Source organism: Penicillium malachiteum, assembly GCF_028827825.1.
Source record: "Penicillium malachiteum strain IBT 17515 chromosome Unknown utg000005l:1.0-9002435.0:326005.0-9005861.0, whole genome shotgun sequence".
In the NCBI taxonomy this organism is placed as follows: domain Eukaryota; kingdom Fungi; phylum Ascomycota; class Eurotiomycetes; order Eurotiales; family Aspergillaceae; genus Penicillium; species Penicillium malachiteum.
The window spans coordinates 2,267,358-2,285,316 of NW_026643099.1; the positions used below are offsets into that span (position 1 = coordinate 2,267,358).

Consider the following 17,959-nt stretch of genomic DNA (forward strand, 5'->3'; position numbering starts at 1 on the left):
ACTATCTGGCAATAACCTAGGCAGCAAGATATGAACACAATTCAGTGATTAATATCCAAATTACTTAATTTTCCATAAACACAAATAAACATAAAACATGCTTCAGAAGTCATCAGATGCAGGGGGTTGTAGATCCCGCTGCATTCCCGATCAAGGAACCAGTCGATCATCACGCGGACAAACCCGCAGATCCACATCATGTCAGCTTATCAGCTGATCCTTATCGGCTGAGATAACAAAGCGGAGTCGCTTTGTTACTTTGTTAACCCTCTTTTCTCTCAACTCCAACTTCTCCTCACCATCCCCCCCCACTGACTATACGGGCAACATGGCGAGTCGAGCTTTAATCCCTTTCCTGGTCACGATGATGCTCGTGACCGGGGTTTGCAACACAATTCTCAATAAATACCAGGTACGTTGACCAGACTCGACTCGATCGCGTGTAAAGCCTTGGGGTTCAGCCCCTCTGGTTAACAGTCTTATGTTCCACAGGACATGCAATGTGTTAGAAATTGCGATTCGCTAGATCCTAAAGAACGGAAAACGTTTGAACAGCCCGTAATTCAGACGTAAGTTCTTCACCACATTCAACTGGAATGACCCTACCACCTAGGGCGAACTCCCCCATTCTCCACGCAAATTTAGTTTTATTATGTATTGATCCTGACTACCTCTCCAACAGTGCACAGATGTTCGTCGGTGAAATGGGCTGCTGGATAGTTGTCGGCTTATCAATTCTGTACAAGCGATTCGTCGCACCCCGCTTGTCCGGCGACCAATCTCCTCTCCTGACAGGTGGATATCGTCCTATTCGCGGCGAGGACGGTGATCTGGAAGATGACGAGCGTACCCTCGATGGATTCGGACCATCAACGAATAAGCCAGGTGACGATGACCGTATCCCTCTTCGTGGATGGAGAATTCTTCTTCTCGCTGCTCCATCCTGCTGTGATATTGCAGGCACAACCCTTATGAACGTTGGTTTGCTCTTCGTTGCAGCTAGCATTTATCAGATGACACGTGGTGCCCTCGTTCTTTTCGTCGGACTATTTAGCGTCTTGTTTCTGCGCCGAAAGCTGTACTTGTACCAGTGGAGCGCTTTGTTCGTTGTTGTTCTGGGTGTCGCCGTTGTCGGTCTCTCTGGTGCCCTCTTCGGTGATAAATCAGGTGATGACCTTGCCCAGGATACTGGTGATGTCTCTCCTAGTGCAGGAGCTCCTGAGGCAGTGAAGACTGTTATTGGTGTTCTGTTGATTGCTGCCGCGCAGATCTTCACGGCCTCGCAATTTGTCCTGGAGGAGTGGATTCTGGAGAACTACGCTATGGACCCCATTGTGGTTGTTGGATGGGAGGGTATCTTTGGTTTCTCGGTTACTATGATCGGCATGATCCTTTCTTATATCATTGTTGGACGCACGGAGGCTGGTCGATTCGGTTACTTCGATATGAAAGAAGGATTCCACGAGATGCTTTCAAACCGTGCTGTGGCCGTGTCTAGTATGCTTATTATGATCAGCATCGGGTATGTTATTCTCTCTCCGACTCACCTTCAAAATACTAATGAATTATCTCTAGTGGCTTCAACTTCTTCGGTCTGTCAGTTACACGCACTGTATCTGCCACATCTCGTAGCACCATCGATACTTGCCGTACCCTGTTTATTTGGCTCGTCTCTCTGGGCCTTGGTTGGGAGTCCTTCAAGTGGCTCCAGGTTGCTGGTTTCGCCCTCCTCGTCTACGGAACCTTCTTGTTCAATGATATCATCCATCCTCCCCTCAAGGCTTGCCTTCCCTCTGAACACAGGGAAGGTGAAGTCTTACTTCCCGAGGAGCCGATTGAACATTACTAGGTGATATATAGGAGGTATTTCAGTGAGCGACTGGGCTTGATCACTGTTTTATCACCCTACAGACCAACTTTGCATATGTTGGTAAACATATGATTTCACAGAACCTTTTGAATATGATCTTGCATTCGATTTGTCGATTTGGAGTTTTCTTCATCTAGTTCTATCCGAACTAAATGGCTTATTTTAGTTCATTGCTTGGGATTTCTTTATTGATATTGAGACTTGAAGCTATGCTGGGCTTAGATTCTCGTGGCGTAATACCTCTTCAAATGTTTGTTGCTTTCAAATGTTGGTTGCTTTCAAATGTTTTCATTGACCATTCAGTTTGTTCAAGGCTTTTTTAGTCTCGGGAGTTTAGACAATATAATTGATACTGGAATTTTTTACTTCACTCTCCATTCTCATTCCAATCTACATGAGTGGATGTGCCAACGCCAACTTAGTTGGCTACTAGAACCTCTCAAGCAGTAACAGTAAGATTTGCACCGCGCAACACTTGCTATGCGTTGAATCTCATCTACTTAAGAATCATGTACAAGAATTTCCTTGCAGAAACAGGAAGCAAGAACGTAGGCAAACAAGAATTGTCTAAAGTAGAGTAGGCGTGTGAAAGGGGAAACTGGGGAACTGGATATGAAGGTAGGTGTATAGAACTGAGATGGGGCACAACTCATGGAAAAATTAGACATTTCATCCGCCAAAGTACTTTTTGAAAATTTAAAAGGATCCTTAGACTGAATAGAGTCGAGTGCGCATGAAATAGGGAAATTGCATTGTTGATTTGTTCAAGGTTCGGACCAGTCAACCTGATCAGTGACTGGGTCTGCTGTATCTTGTGCAGAGGTGACACGAAGACGCAAGCGGAGTTTAGGTGGCAGAGCCTAGAAGATATCATTAGTTTAAAGATCAGATAAGAAAAGGAACAGGATTCAAACATACCCCATTCAGCGCTGTGATACGCATTGTTTGGGTGCCATCTTCGCCGGCCTCGAGGTCGGCCTTGCTGATGGCACTGAGTTGAAGACGCTGGCTTTTTGGCACGGCGGCTTGCAAACCAACATTTTTGAAAGTGTCAAAGTTAGATTCGTTACGGAATCGAGCCAGGATCTGGGCATTGACACCACTCCGTTGAACCTGCAGCGAAAGCACAAGACCGTTCTTGTTGAAAACTGTATGGGCGGGAGCTGAGGCAGCGGCAGGTGCTGGTGAGGCGGATGGCGAGGGCGCGGATGCTCTCATGCCACCACCTAGAAGATCCATCGAAGCTGAGGATGGCTGCTGGGTGGGTTGAGGAGATGGAGAGGCACCATTTGAGCCAAACATGTCCATGATAGAACTGTGGCTGCTCGTGGCATTCTGGGCAGGAGTGGGAGCGGGAGATGACAAGCCTGAATCACCACCAAGGATATCTGCCAGCAGATCGGCGGTGTTTCCTCCAGTTGAGGATGGGCTAGTCACAGGTGCGTCGGAGCCACCGACCAGGTCAAGAAGCAAATCGTGCTCAGCAGGCTTGGATACCTTGGTGGGCTTGCTGCGAAGGATCTTGCTTTGACGCTTCTTGGCGGGGGCACCGAGAACACGCTGCTCCTCCCGAATCTCAGGTGGGGGCATCCGCTCCAGAACACCACGGCGGATTTGATCATATCCAAAGAGGTTGGTGTATTCAACCGCACGCTGCTGGATTTCGACGCTCAAGTCGGCCGTTCGGCTAGTGAGGAAAAGACGTAAGCGCTCAATCTGAGCTGGTTCAGACATACGCACTGTCAACTTCATGGAGGCAGTAGTAATGTACTCGACAACGATCTGAGTTGCATAGGTGCTGTTGAGGATGTTGGTGAACAAATCGACAATGTCGCTCTCCCGAACATCCTTGACTAGTTCCTCCTCCTCGTATTGACCACCTTGCAGCAGGCTATCAGCGTATTCACCAATCGTCCAGGTTGCGGCCAAAGTCAGACCCTCCTGTGAGATATCCTCTTTCAGGGAAGAGTACAGCTTCTGAACAGCGTAGGTCTGCAATTCTGAAGTGGTTGCGATCAAACGAACGAATGAAGACAGAATTTGTTCCTTCACGTAGTTCCCAGCCAGCTTGAGAACCCTAAGAATAGTATCCATATGCCATCGCTTGTTCGGGGCGAATCGATCCGCAGCGATGCCAATCTGAGTGGTCATCACTGGCTTGAATTCGTTGTCTGCGACCTCGAGGAAGGCCAGTAGTTCTCGAACGAGCACCCGCACGTTATCCTCATTGATCAACAGGAAGCTGAGATCGAGCGCTCGCCGGCGAATGCTGATATCGGGATCCCGCAGACATTCCAAGATTGTGTTACGATGTCTTTGGACCGCGTTGGGTTCAATAGCCACAACCTTGTTCAACGTGTTCAATGCAACATAGCGGATGTTGTTGTCCTTGTTGGACAAGAATTTACCAAGGATATTGACGCCCAGGACTCGCAGTCCAGAATCAGCCTCAATATCCAGGATAGTGAGCACAGCCTCGTACAAGATGGCATTTCCCACGTTCTTCGACGAATCGGTGTTGGTAGCCACTTGAGCCAGGATATCATTAATGGATTCACTGGTAGCAGCATCACCGCGACCCAATACTCGTAGGAATCGGAGGATCTTCACCTGGAGGAAAGGGTCCGTAATTCCAGACACATCATGTTCTGGGGCATAGCCCGATGTAGTCAGACCCTTCAAAGCGCGAACCAGACCTCCGGCAAGAGGTCGGAAAAGCTCAATCACACCTTCGGGGCCCTCCTCCTCCTCGTCCTCCTCCGCCTCGCACAAATCCGTTGCGAATGTCAAGCCGCAGAGCAAGACGCCATGGTTTCGGTCTCCCAGCAATGTTTTGGCCTTCTCGAGGAAGTGCTCGTGCAAGTCGGGCACCTTGCGGCAGATTCGCATTGCGCAAATTGCCGCTTTCCGGCGAATATAGGGATTGGCGGTAGACATAAGAGCTTCGACTTCGGGAAATAGGTCACGAGACATTTCGACGGAGGCAATGTTTCCGAGAGCGCAAAGTGCTAGACCGACGATGTATTGATTGGAATGATTTAGATCACTGCGCAAGTCAGTATTGAGGCGGTTTAGTCCATGATAATAGGCACACATACTTCTTCAAGGAATTGGTGACCAGAGTCAACACCTCCTGATTCTCGTCCAGCAATAACATTGTACCCAGGTAACCTAGCCGTTTGTCGGCGAACCGGTGCGACGCGAGTAACTTCAAACATTCGATCTGACCAAAGTGAGTTCGCTCACCCAGGGTGAAGAGATAGAGTAATTTGGCCACATTGTTCCTCCTGTCCGGGGTTAGATGTCGATGTGCGGGCAATGATTGGGGGGGTTGCGGTGTAGCTAACCGGATATTAGAGTCATGGCTCTCTTCTCGAAATGATGCACGAATGGCAGCACTTTCTTTCTGAATCACAGCTCGCTCATCGGCAATAGTCTTGGCTGATCGGACATTGCGAATAAATTGCTTGACTGGGGGGAGCGGAGGTGGGTTAGTCGCAAGTTCAGGGGAGGGGCGGCGGGCAAGCACTCACGAGAAGCCATGATATGAGACAACCCCCGGACGGGGTTCAGGGGAAATAAAGAGAAGCAATGGGAGGAAATTAATATGAGGGTAGCAAGCCCAAGAAGATGAATAGCAGTCAGGCTTCTCTAGTTTACTTGGGCTTAGTGAGTTTGGGGTCATCTGGGTTGGTTGACCTGGCTTCTTGGCACTCAAGGGTGCGCTAACCAGATTGGGAATCTACATTATGCCTTATTACTAAGGTGTCAATTGACTAACTTAACTATTATATAAGCATGGTTATGTCATTTTCACGTGACCTTAGTATTATGGCCTCGGAAACCGTGAAGATGTATCATGTATGAGCACCCGCAGGGAAGACTATCATACTAGATGGAGATATCCCACATTCGACCTCGGAAGAACTGGAAACTCCTGGATACATGTACTACATCTCTGTCGCGTGACAAAATATGCAACATGCAGCATGACCAGTATCGGATTTCGTCATTGTCCGGCAACCGTTAACAAAGAGATTCAAGTCCGAATCCCGGTTCCCGCTGGACGAACCTATGACTACAGTTACGTAGTATATCAATCTTGATTCCTGGATTTTATTTCTTGTTAGGTATTCATTTTAACTATAAATTAAAAATTGAAAATGAAGAATGACATCTACTGGCATCATCATCGTCCCCTTGCTTGATAAAGGCATAGAAAAATGTAACTTATAGGAGTGCCTGAATAGAACCATGGAGCTGAACTAGATGAGACCGAGGCTGATTGATAAAGGTCTGTACTCTTTTACTCGGGTTTAGCGGGAACTTTCTGAATTTAGATTTTAACCAAGAAATGCCTCAATAATCATTTGCCAAGCTGTGAATTATTTATATTCTGAATCCTTGGCCCCATAGTCAGAGTCGCCAAATATACTGTAAGGCTGACATTACGTAGTTAGCCCCGTTTTTCCACTTCGACTGCTCTCCTCCGTCTTCGACCGCAATTCCTTCAAGCGATACAAACAGTTCCACAGTTACCCGGGCATTTCTGCGGTCGATGTGAACCTCCTTTTTTTAACAGTTCCGCAATTGCGACACTTTCATTATGTCCAGCGCCGTCTCTCCAAATGGCGCTTCCACGTTGCGGCCGCGCGCCGTTCCCCTCCAATCCGAGAAATCCGACAAGAGCCTCACCCCGCCAACCTCACAGATTGGTCAGGATTTAAGGTAAATTAGCTCGGAAAGGCCCTATTCCCTTTATTTCTTTATGCCAATGGCTAATTAATACCCCTTGTGAGCTGTAGTGGCCGTTCGACGCCCGTCCCTGAAGATGCTCCCCCTCAGCGCATTCAATCTCAACTGCCCGTAAACAAGTACGAGCTCGAAACCGTCTCTTCTATACAATTGACTATGTACCCCGAGTATCCCATTTCGATCCGGATAGCGATTATCATAACTTCCGCGGATTCTTCATACTCTTCTGGATCTCACTTGTCATCATGGTCGTTACCACCGTGCTACGCAATATCAAGGATACCGGATACCCGCTGCGCGTACAAGTATGGAGTTTGCTGAGTGCTAATGTATGGGAATTGGGTTTAAGTGATGCTGCTATGGTTGTGAGCTCATGCCTTGTCCTACCATTGCACCGGATCTACCGCAGCGGCCCACGCTGGCTGCAATGGTCACATGGAGGAATGGTTGTACAGAGCATTGGAGAGGCCATTTGGCTAGCCACTTGGATAAAGTAAGTCATAGAAATATGTATATCTATTGTTTTATATCATTGATAAGCGCTAATCAATCGTAATTCGCAACAGTTGGCCGTTTATGCGTCTTTGGACTTGGACCGCCCAGGTCTTCTTCACTCTTCATGTTCTGACCATCCTCATGAAGCTGCATTCTTATGCCTTCTATAACGGTCATCTCAGCACGACCGAGCGTCGCCTTGCAGATCTCGACAAAGCAGGCGATGTAGCTCCCAACTCACCCCAGGCAGTCCATTACCCGGAACCGCAACACCGCCGCCCGTCCATGAAGCATCTTTCCGACGATCTCCTTCCCACAGAGCCTCTTATCCGTCTGCGTGAGGATCTAGCTACAGAGCTGACTTCCCCTCTGGGTAACATCTCGTACCCACAGAATCTCCACATTGGAAACTATGTGGACTTCCTCTTTTGTCCCACTCTCTGCTACGAGCTCGAGTACCCGCGCCGACGAGAGCGCCGCTGGTCCGAAATCGCCTACAAAACTGCAGCGGTCTTTGGGTGCATTTTCCTCCTCACTCTCACCAGCGAAGAATTTATTGTTCCTGTCTTGAACGAGGCGAATAATCAGCTCCAATTATCCCCGAATATTACCGACAAAGCACTCATTCTCGCTGAAACTATTAGCATGCTCTTATTCCCATTCATGTTGACTTTCTTATTGGTCTTCCTGGTTATATTTGAATACGTACTTGGTGCATTTGCAGAGTTGACCCGTTTCGCCGACCGACACTTTTACTCAGACTGGTGGAATTCGTGCGACTGGTAAGTTTGTTCTACTACCATGATGAGATGAAGATACTAATGGAAAGAATCAGGCTTGAATTCTCTCGAGAATGGAACAGACCTGTTCACCACTTCCTTTTCCGTCATGTCTACTTTCCCTCTCGATCGAACTTTTCCCAGCCTATTGCCATGTTCATTACATTCGTGATCAGCGCTATTTTCCATGAACTGGTGATGAGCTGCATTACCAAGAAGCTGCGCGGTTATGGATTCATGGCTATGATGCTCCAGCTACCTATCGTTGCCGTACAGAAGTCCCGTTTCTTCAGAGGCCGGACTACTCTGAACGTAAGTTTGACTCTATATTCATTTTGATACATGAAATTAACATGCGCTCCGTTGAATAGAACGTCTTCTTTTGGTTTTCGATGATTTTGGGACTGTCGATGGTAAGTACTTTTCCAATATCAAGTGTCTATTTACCATTCTAATTCGGGATACAGATGTGTGTACTATACGTCTTAGTTTGAGTTTATTCTTATTACTTTCTTTGGTTGGTCTGGATCAACCATGAGAACTATGTACGCTTTACATATACGGAATTTGGAACCTTAAGATTCTGTGTTGTTATTTTGGAGAGTTGGATATCGCCTCGTGTTTTTGCCTGGTTTGAATACCCTCTCAGCTTTGGTTTCATTCGTTTACATATTTGGATAATTCTGGTACTCGACTTGTATATAGAATAATGTGCAGGCACTGCTGAGATACACTTTCTTTATTCCAACTTGATTGGTTGCGAAGATTGTCGATGCAGAATTTAATCTCGTCTTGCGAGTTGCATCATTTGTGTTGAACAATAAAGAGGGGAAACCCTGGGGGTTGGAGTGTAGATGAGAAACATGGATCTAAAAGAGAGTAAATCATGATGGTATCCACCTGGGCTAGATAGCTACGAAAGGCCAGACAGAACCTCGGGATGGACCCTCAGGAACCTGCAGAACAGCGAAAACGGGATTGTTGCCGTAGTTCTTGCCAATTCCCGAGTTCCAGCCACTGTTTATAATAGAGGTGTCCATGGACTGGATATGGACCATGTCCGTGTTGGTCTGATAGTTGTGTTGAATCTGAAACTCCTGGGCGCAGGGAGAGTTGCGGGGTTTGTTATTGTTGAATCAGGGGGTTGTTGAGCCTGCTGGTAGCCTGGAGGTGGGAGAGTTTCGGAAATCTCGTTCAGGAAGGAAGCATAGATGGGCGCGACAAAAAAAAAAAGAAAGAAAAAAAGAATAACCGGCCTGGGAGTCGAACCCAGCTACCTCGGTTTCAGGCCCCCTGGCACTACCCCTTACTGTGTAGCAACCAGCAGTCATCCCCTCGGCCGTGCGCCCACACCGGCTTTTTGCTTAGATCTTCGCTCGAAATTATCAAGTACTCTCCGCAGGTCATGTTCAATGGCGCAAAAAAAGCGCAAATGGTGCTGAGGTGGCACGCAAGTAGGACTAGGTGTTAGAATTAATTGTTTTGATCGGGGAAGAGAAAATTAACGAAAAAATTAGAAGAAGTTGAATTCAGGAGGAGGTTGTAGAAGGAAGAAGAGAATGCCAAGATGGAGCGGGGTGATCTGTACACTAGCCCTAGCCCTAGACTCCACCCCGCCCCATAGCGGAGAGCCAGTCAAATCTAATCTGTACGTAACACGAGGTCCACTTTGGAATAGTTTATCTTGTTCAATGTTCAATGTTCAATTTTCTAATAAGATACAATCTGTAGAGTAAACAAAACGAAGATATTTAGAGCTGTACTAGTTAGCAATTACAGAATAAGTGTTATCAGTTAGTCATCATGACTTCTTATGGTAGCACCTGGCAAATGATTTTTTTTTTGGCTTGTTTTCTTGCCATGGATATAATGGCAAATTCACTCACAAAAGACGAAAAGACCAAATGACAGAGAAATAGCATAGCAATCATTTATATCATTGAGAGGCATGATTTCATAAGGATTCCCCAGTGATGGTCCACGGGTATCTAGATGGCTTGGTCCGGATGAAGACACCCCAAAAGACAAAGATGTAAGATCCAATGAAAAAAAAATCGAGAAGTAGAAACGAAAACTGAAGACCGTCAAGTTGCGCCAAGTAGATGTTTAGGTTAATGGTGGATGTTGAAGTGAGATGATCCATGAAAACACCGAATAGAATCCCAGATACGCCGACAAAAAGAAACCGAGCCCTCAAGAGGGCGTATCACACGCACATATGCCAATGCCGAAACCGAAACCGAAACCGTCCTAATGCTCGGGCTGTGCAGGAGACCATTGATTGACCCGAAGGATCAACGGGGAAAAAACACTGAATCAACGACAAGTTCCCCATTCTCAGGGTCAGGTGTCAGGTGAGTTCAGCGATAAGAGACTGTAGGGGGACAGTCAAGTATAAACAAGAAGACAAAAAAATAAACATGGAGATAAACATGGAAAATCACATTTTCCCTTGACGACAGCCGATGACGTCCATGCATGATTCCTCAAAGGGCGTTATAAAGTTTTATAGAGAGATTGGACAAAGATAAAAATTGAAATAAAAAGAGACAAAGGGTATAAGAAATCATGCACGGACGTCATCATCCGTCGTCAAGGGAACATGCGCTAGACATAGCCTGCGGTGGGGCGGCGCGGGCAGATACCGTTCAGTGTACGGCAGGGCGACGAGGAGATCGAATATGTGTAGAGTAGAAGGTAGCCGAAGCATCGGTAGGAGGCCGAATCTCACGCGTGGTATATCTGACATCTTCCTTGCGGGTAGACGTAGGATAGTCCGCCTCATCATAAGTTCGACTAGTTCGCGGGCGGACGCGGGTCACGCGTGGCTCCGTCTCAACATAGGTCGTATAAGTGTTGGTGGTATTTGATCGCTTGGGTGGAGCGACCCGAGGAGCGCGTTCTCGATCGAGATCAGGTGATCTGTATTGGGTTGACTTGGAGGATGGAGGTTCAATGATCGTATGCTCAGCATCGATCTTGTATCGTTGAACCTTGGCAGGGGCACTCTTGGTCGGCATGTCCGTGTTGGGACTGGAACTCGAGTAGCCCGAGTCATACTTAGAGTCACGAGACTTGGAAGCGCGAGGCACAGCCTCATAAACCATTCTGTGAAGAGGCGACTCCTTCTCCTCGCGAATAGAGCCTTCACGCGGTTGTTTGGTACGCACGTATCCAGCAGCGGTGGCGGCTGTGGCTGAGCGACCAAGCAAGCTAGGTCGTAGCGAGGATGTTTTCGGACTGGGCGAGGTTGCCGACGTAGACATCTTGGGGCGTTCAAAGCGAGGAAGATCTTCATAAGAGGCATCACGGGAGGATGGGTGCTGGTTCGACCGGGAGGACCGTCCCGCGCGCCGCGAGGCGGTCTCTGGTTCGGGTGACTCGTAACCACGGCTACGCTGTGGAGACGACCGAACCCTTGTCCGTTCGATATGTTGTTCGGCTTCATTGAGTTTCGAGTCGAAGTGGTGGTCATACTTATCGTCGTCGTAGTGGTCGCGTTCCCGACGTCGAGAGGACTCTGAGGGACGAGCGCGGGATTCTTTAGACGGCCGCGGGGACTTTTCGAATTCAGAGTCACTCGAATCGGAGTCTTCCAATACTACACGAGGACCGGTATCAAACGAGTCATACTTCTCTGCACGTTGTCCTCGTCGTTCCTTGCCACGGCGTCGTGATTGCTCGTACATGGTGGCTTTGGCGGTTTCCCGGAACATCTCCTTGGCGGCACGTTCGCTGCTCACTGGGGTGCGGGGTTTCTTCTTCTCCTCCTTCGCCTTGGGACGTTTAACGTAGTCATCCTGTTTGCGAGAGTAGGATTGAGGCTCTTCGTATATTTTGGGCTCATCTTCGAAGTAGGTGTTGAAGGGTACTCGTTCTTCCACAATGTGACCTTCGCGCATCTCATGTGAGCCGGTTCCACGTGGTGAGTAGGCGGCCTCGGCCCGTCTTCTTTCGTCCAAATCTCGCTTCAATTCGGTGAGTCTGGCCTTTGTATCGTAACGTTCTCGGCGAACAGGATCGGATAAAAGCTCGTAGGCACATTGTACCCGTTGGAATTCTTCTTGGGCGACAATCTGTTGGGCTGGGGATAGATCTAGAATCTTGTCGGGATGACACTTTAAGACCCGTTTGCGATGGGAGGCCTTTATTTCAGCAAGAGTAGCCTCTTTAGAGAGACCAAGTTCAACATAAGGGTCTATATCGGGGGATGACATGATGTATAGAAGTTAAAGGTGGGTGTAAAATGATCATCGAGACCCAAGGAATTGGGGGGTATTCCGTTGATGTAGGTTAAAAAGAGGGGGGGGAAGGGAAAGAGGCGGTGGAGAGTATGCGCCAACCTGACGTTGACGTTGATCGGGCAAGAATCCACCTCATCCAGAATGTACTGGGACGATCAAGAGGGTTCTGGGTGGGGAGATTTTTGGGATTTCCAATCTTAAATAAGAAATTCTTCCCAATGCACGGTTCTTTGGTATTCCAGAAGACCAGGAAAGACCGCGCAAATTCGGGAAAACGAGGTACGGAGTCAGAATGAGCCACAGGGGTCGAATAAGATCGGGTAAATGAAAATGAAAATAATCCAAAAAATGATCGAAAATAGTAGAAAAATGACCAAATAAAGTAAATTGGTATAATTGTAATAAATCAGGGATAATACAGGATGATTTCCAGTTTTTCTGTACTTGTCCGTAAAAGAGGGGCGAAATGGAGAAAAAATGGATTTAATGGATTTAATGGAAATGGAATTTGGTACATTCCCGCAGTCCGCCACTTGAGAAGTGGGAATCAGTGGGATTCACTGGGATTCACTGGTAGTGGCGTCCGCCTCACTACGATGCCCAACCTGGGTTTGACAATACTCTTAAATATTTATCATTTTGCTTCATTTTATAAGGTATATGATGAAGTAGTTTTTAAATTTCATTTTCTCTTAGTATATGGAATATATGACTTACCTATGATAAAGCCCTTGAAAGTAGAAAAATGAGTGTGATGACATCCTTTTTTCGGTCTTATTTGGTCAGTGCGCGATATCCGATTCGTTATATGCGATCCAATCAGACTCTAGCCTCATTTTTATTATTTTCTTTTTGCGTGAAACTGGGACGAAATGTACACCTTGTACACCTGGTACACTGACACTTGTACACTGGTCTCCATAGTGTACATGTGTACAAAGTGGGGTATGACTATCATGTATGGGTGTCGCCTCTAGTTAATGATTCGCTATAAGATGATCTAAAGAGTTGGCTTTGGATTTGGCTTTATTTTATGATTTCGAGATTTCGTTTTTTCTTCATTTTAGCCTTTTTCTATGTATCTTCCTCAATTCAGTAGCCCCCAGGGTTCATCTAAAAGCCCCCAAATTTACATTTGGCCACCACCGCCCCCCTGCCCGTAATCCGTATTAGAGGGGGATAAAATCATCGTCATTGATTAGCACTCTAAAAAACTTAGACTTGGGGTTCTCCAGGGCTTCAGGGCTATAGACCCCAGCTCAACCCTCCTTTTCAGCTCGGGGCGCCCTATGCCTGAGACTCCTGGGCAAGATCCCGCTCCTTAGGTCTTACGGTAGCAATTCTGGAACATTTGAACTCAGCACATGTGCACTTGAGGGCTGTGAAGATACCTATATTTAGAACTTTGAACTTATGGAGAGTATCATTAAGTCTTGAAGATCGCAGATTCATCCTCAATTGATATCACTATTAGATTAAACCAAACCTTCGAATGTTAGGTTGTTCTGGAAGTTCGGCAAGGCACCTGGATAAACGGCCACGGGAACTTGTCTACCTAGAGAGGATAGAGAGTTTACTACATAGTCACAATGTACACGCATGCCGCTTAACCATCAGCACTTGAGTGCTGCGATACTCAAACTATTCGATCGCACTATTTACTGGCTTGAGGTCAGTGTACTCAAGATGTCACATCGGATATTCGGATCTGATCTCTTCCTGCAGGACCCGAGGATTGGTACAGTCATCAGTCATCACGGTCATATTGATCTCCCCACCCCCGGCACTAATTCAGTAGTAATTCAGTGTCATCGGACATTGACCCGAACCCATCCGCGGACTTTCCAGTACTATGTCGCATGTCCTCATATCAGGTGGAAAGTGCTAGTCAACTCCAAAGATTAATCATGATTGCCAGTTCACATGTGCGATTGAGTAATCAATTGAGTATCTCCGGCATCAAGTAGATTGAATTCCCCGAACAATCCAAGATAGTCCAGAGTCCAGAGTCCAGACTGTCCAGTCCAATGAATCTCAGAAATACCAATCATCCCCCATCATCACCTGGTTTGTTCTCTCAATTTTCTTTTCTTTTTCATTTCTTTTGCCGTGTCTACGTAGTCATTTGACTGGAATGTGATAGCTACTGCAGTAACCCATGTTTCCATCTTAACCGCTTCACCCTGGTCATTTCTCGTAATCCTCCGGTCCCAGTCAAGACGATCACGCAGGTTCCACGAGAGTCCCGCTTGCCGAGACACAGGGCTTCAACCTTAAACACTTTGGGAGAGTCGGTGAATTCACTATTGGACGTACGAGGTTCAAATGTTGTTCCGTCGTATTAGAGAATTGGCCATCCAGAGGCCAGAACAATCTTCTGTTTTAGTATGTCCTATATTGACCAGGTGCTTCTGGATCTACTATTCCATATGTCCGGGAGTTGAGTTCCGCACCATGGTACTTTGAACAGCGTGCCATATCAACGAATGAATTTAGATCTATCATGACAAGCTGAAGAAATGCGGGTGTTTCATCATTTTCCAACGTCTGCTCTGCATAATATGGAGATGAAGGTAGCGGGGACCTGATCGGCTGCAGTTTCTCCTGCGTCATGATAATGTGAGCTTCTCCTTGTTTCAGCGTGATGGAATTTCCTGGACCAGTCATTCTTTTGTCGGGAATGGCGCTAAAGAGATCGTGGAGGGGTGATGTGTGTCATGCATGTACATTTTTGGTTTATGGTATGGAGATCGTGACGCTATAATCCCTCGACCCCCTCTCACTGGAACGCTCAAACCATCTGTTTAATCGGAACTGACATTTCTGGCGTTTTGTAGCCTCAACTTTAGTTTTGGCCGTATCATTCTGATTCATTCATTCCTTATCTAACACTAGACTCTGGAGTATGGATACCTAACCCCTTTGGCCTTTTCATCTCTAGGTTGTTACATACCCAACTGCATGGAACCTATCACTTAAATGATACATTTAGGTTAAGACAATTTGTTCTGTATCAGACGGATCTTCAAATTGACTTGGCACATATGAGGTACATGATACTGCGTCTTAGTGTTCCAGGATTATGATTGGCATTCTCATCATCACATCACCCCGGGAAGCCCTAAAGCCAACTAGTCAAACGGTCGGAAACAAGAATATTTTAATTTTTCTTGCTCTATTCACTGAAGAAGATCTCTTCATGATCGGCCTCGCATCGTCACATCCGGTGTGTCAAGAGGTGGTGGGCGGCCCGAGGGTTGGTTCATAGACTGCTGTGTGTCCTCCACTCACGTCGTGCGAGGAAGCGCCTGAGAATGTGATTCGGGTTCTGGAACCCACATTTAACTTTTTGAAAAAGCTGTTGCAGATGACTGATATCCTGGACTTGTGGAGACGCTGATATCACGGTGCGGCATTTATTAGATTTTCTTGTGGAGCGTACATGTCAGATGGGAAGATATGCGCGGATGAAGTGGTTTCCAGGGCTACTAGTAGATTTGGGGGGATTTACCGGACACGAGTCCTATCCCGTTTGGAATAGATGTAGATGGTACAGATGAAATACATAGGTAATCATCAGTGATTGTTAGATTATTAGGTATCTTATTGCCTTGACGGCAGTTAATTTCATAGTGAAGCTCGGCTCGAAGGATCATCAAAGCCCTCGGTCGCATCATTCGGATCCATAAGCCAGTCTAACGGGTCTACCACACCATCCCCCAAGCGCTTTGTCACTCCAGTGTGATGTAAGCGTTGCATGGTCGCAGGAGAGGGAAACACAAAGAGTGGCCATCCGGCGAATCCTAGAGCATGCATGCATCAAAGCGCCCAACCATAGCTGCAGACGGGGCCAAAGCTCCTGGGGATCATGCACGTCCGTGGGAAGATAGGATCGAAGCAAGCCACCATGCACGAGGCAAGCACCCAGTGCCGTATCAGGATCCAGATTGGAGCAACCGGGGTACAAGGGCCCGTATCCAAACAGAGAAGGGGAGGGGGAAACAATACGTACCCATCAATAAAGAAGCAAAAGAAGGTTAATGTAGTGAGGGTAACAAAAGTTCCAAGACATGAAATTACGATCAGAAGTCAGATGCAATGTAAATCAATCCAATAGCGACCGCGACGCGTGGTCGCCCTGGCGAACTGGAAGCTCCAGATCCACAATGATCGGTGCATTGAACCGCTTGCCTCCCCGGTGCGGCCAGCTAGTAGCTAATATGGCGGCATTTACAATGCATGTTTCCCTTCTGAGCGTTTGTTCAGCATGAGCATCCGGCCTATCACTATCATTGCAGCCCAGATCATGGGTACCCGCGCTCAGCGACGGAGCCTGATACAGGATTCGGTTTGCAGCTGATCCAACCAACGAGACTGGTGACATCGACGCCCTGGTCGCAGGATCAGGTGTTATCAGGGAAGACGAGGCTGAAAATGAATATCCCTCGTTATCCAGCTTGTTTCCTCTTTTACTGGTCAAGTCAATCAGTGCCTGTTTCTTGCTGTCCGGCGGCGGCAAGGCCCCTTGAGTGATAGTATCGCTGTCACCATCAATATGACTATCATCCACACCATCTCCATTTCCATTAATAGGCGTGCTTAATTGCCAACGAACTCGCTGGTAGCCCCGACCCTCATGCACGTGGCCACAAACAGCTAACGGCGGCCTGACGCGTCTCAGAGCCTGGCGAAGCGCGTTGCATCCGACATGCTTGCCGGTCGGTTTCTGGTCGCAGTGAGATTGCGGTGGCGTATGCGTAACGACAATATCACTATCTTGGGGGATCTGGTCCCAAAGTGCCGTTGCATCCTTGCCATTATTATATCCGAATGCCCATTTCCCTTCGAATTGTGAATATGGAGACCCGAAGATCTTAAATGAGGTGTTTGGTCCACGAGTCAAGTTGATTATAGCGGCCTGATGTTGGAGATAGATGACAGATGGCGCTGCGTTTGTGACTATCTCGAGACATTGTCTTGGGTCTTCGAGCTGTGAGTTGTGGAAATCCCGTCCGTGTTTCGCATAGAACTCGGGATCCAAGGTAACATCATGATTCCCTGTGATGAAGAGATATTAGGTGGTGCGGATCTTCATAGACAGACAGATGTCTATAATTGGAATCATGCAAGTTTCTGTCATGACCAAAAACTCAAAAGAAGCGAACAAATCGGTTGCTTGAGCGTGCAGAGCCTTTGGGCACCATGTTTTGTTTATAACTAATACGAGAGGAACTGACCAGCCACGATGATTTTAATTTCAAAGTCGGCTTTAGATATCCAATCCATCGTTCGGCGTAGCTCGGCCAAGCTTCCCTTGTTTGTCAAATCGCCCGCGTGTATAAGTACATCCCCCGCTGGGAGCTTCATCCCTGCTTCCGAGGGTATATAGGCATGGGTGTCGGAAACACAGACGAAACGTGTCTTGCGGAGCATAGCTTTGGGGTGACGAGGCCTGGCTGAACTTGGCTATTTTCGTATTTAAAGCTTCAGGTATTCCGATTTATTTCAATCAAGTCCAGGCAAGTTGATGCATGTTGTTCAAGTCGTGTTGAGTGTAGACGAATGGGCTGCACTGGAACTGGAGTTCATAGGGCGTGCATCAGATTGACTTTGATATGTCTAACTTTGGAAGAAAAAAACACCATCTTGAACCCTTTGTACACACGGACCCGGCGGTACTATTGACCGGATTTCGGTGTCGGCTCAATGGGTGTGTGCCCATATTCTATATGGATCAGACGAAAAGTAGGAATAGACTACAGAGCGCCGGGAGGGAAAGTGAATCTTCCGCATTTCGAGAAAGCGTGGGTACTATC

General features: G+C 47.2%; 5 protein-coding genes across 5 annotated transcripts; 2 read left to right on the forward strand and 3 right to left on the reverse strand.

Moving 5' to 3' along the window:
• Positions 1 to 328: 328 nt before the first annotated feature.
• On the forward strand, positions 329 to 1,849 carry N7483_010856 (putative nucleotide-sugar transporter; the record flags this gene model as incomplete). The annotated part of the gene is made up of 4 exons (XM_057094283.1): positions 329 to 412; positions 493 to 569; positions 683 to 1,522; positions 1,576 to 1,849. 4 exons carry the CDS (start codon positions 329 to 331, stop codon positions 1,847 to 1,849), a joined length of 1,275 nt encoding a protein of 424 aa, XP_056940254.1.
• Positions 1,850 to 2,634: 785 nt separating this feature from the next.
• N7483_010857 (AP-1 complex subunit gamma) lies at positions 2,635 to 5,413 on the reverse strand (the record flags this gene model as incomplete). The annotated part of the gene is made up of 5 exons (XM_057094284.1): positions 2,635 to 2,730; positions 2,789 to 4,916; positions 4,969 to 5,157; positions 5,218 to 5,341; positions 5,404 to 5,413. 5 exons carry the CDS (start codon positions 5,411 to 5,413, stop codon positions 2,635 to 2,637), a joined length of 2,547 nt encoding a protein of 848 aa, XP_056940255.1.
• Positions 5,414 to 6,476: 1,063 nt separating this feature from the next.
• Positions 6,477 to 8,393, forward strand: N7483_010858 (putative sterol o-acyltransferase (APE2); the record flags this gene model as incomplete). The annotated part of the gene is made up of 6 exons (XM_057094285.1): positions 6,477 to 6,598; positions 6,702 to 7,118; positions 7,192 to 7,902; positions 7,956 to 8,211; positions 8,271 to 8,312; positions 8,367 to 8,393. 6 exons carry the CDS (start codon positions 6,477 to 6,479, stop codon positions 8,391 to 8,393), a joined length of 1,575 nt encoding a protein of 524 aa, XP_056940256.1.
• Positions 8,394 to 10,547: 2,154 nt separating this feature from the next.
• On the reverse strand, positions 10,548 to 12,116 carry N7483_010859 (J domain-containing protein; the record flags this gene model as incomplete). Its single annotated transcript, XM_057094286.1, has 1 exon — positions 10,548 to 12,116. The coding sequence occupies one exon, from the start codon at positions 12,114 to 12,116 to the stop codon at positions 10,548 to 10,550; it is 1,569 nt and encodes a 522-aa protein (XP_056940257.1).
• Positions 12,117 to 16,248: 4,132 nt separating this feature from the next.
• On the reverse strand, positions 16,249 to 17,576 carry N7483_010860 (metallophosphatase domain-containing protein; the record flags this gene model as incomplete). The annotated part of the gene is made up of 2 exons (XM_057094287.1): positions 16,249 to 17,201; positions 17,381 to 17,576. The coding sequence occupies 2 exons, from the start codon at positions 17,574 to 17,576 to the stop codon at positions 16,249 to 16,251; spliced, it is 1,149 nt and encodes a 382-aa protein (XP_056940258.1).
• Between the last annotated feature and the right edge of the window lie 383 nt (positions 17,577 to 17,959).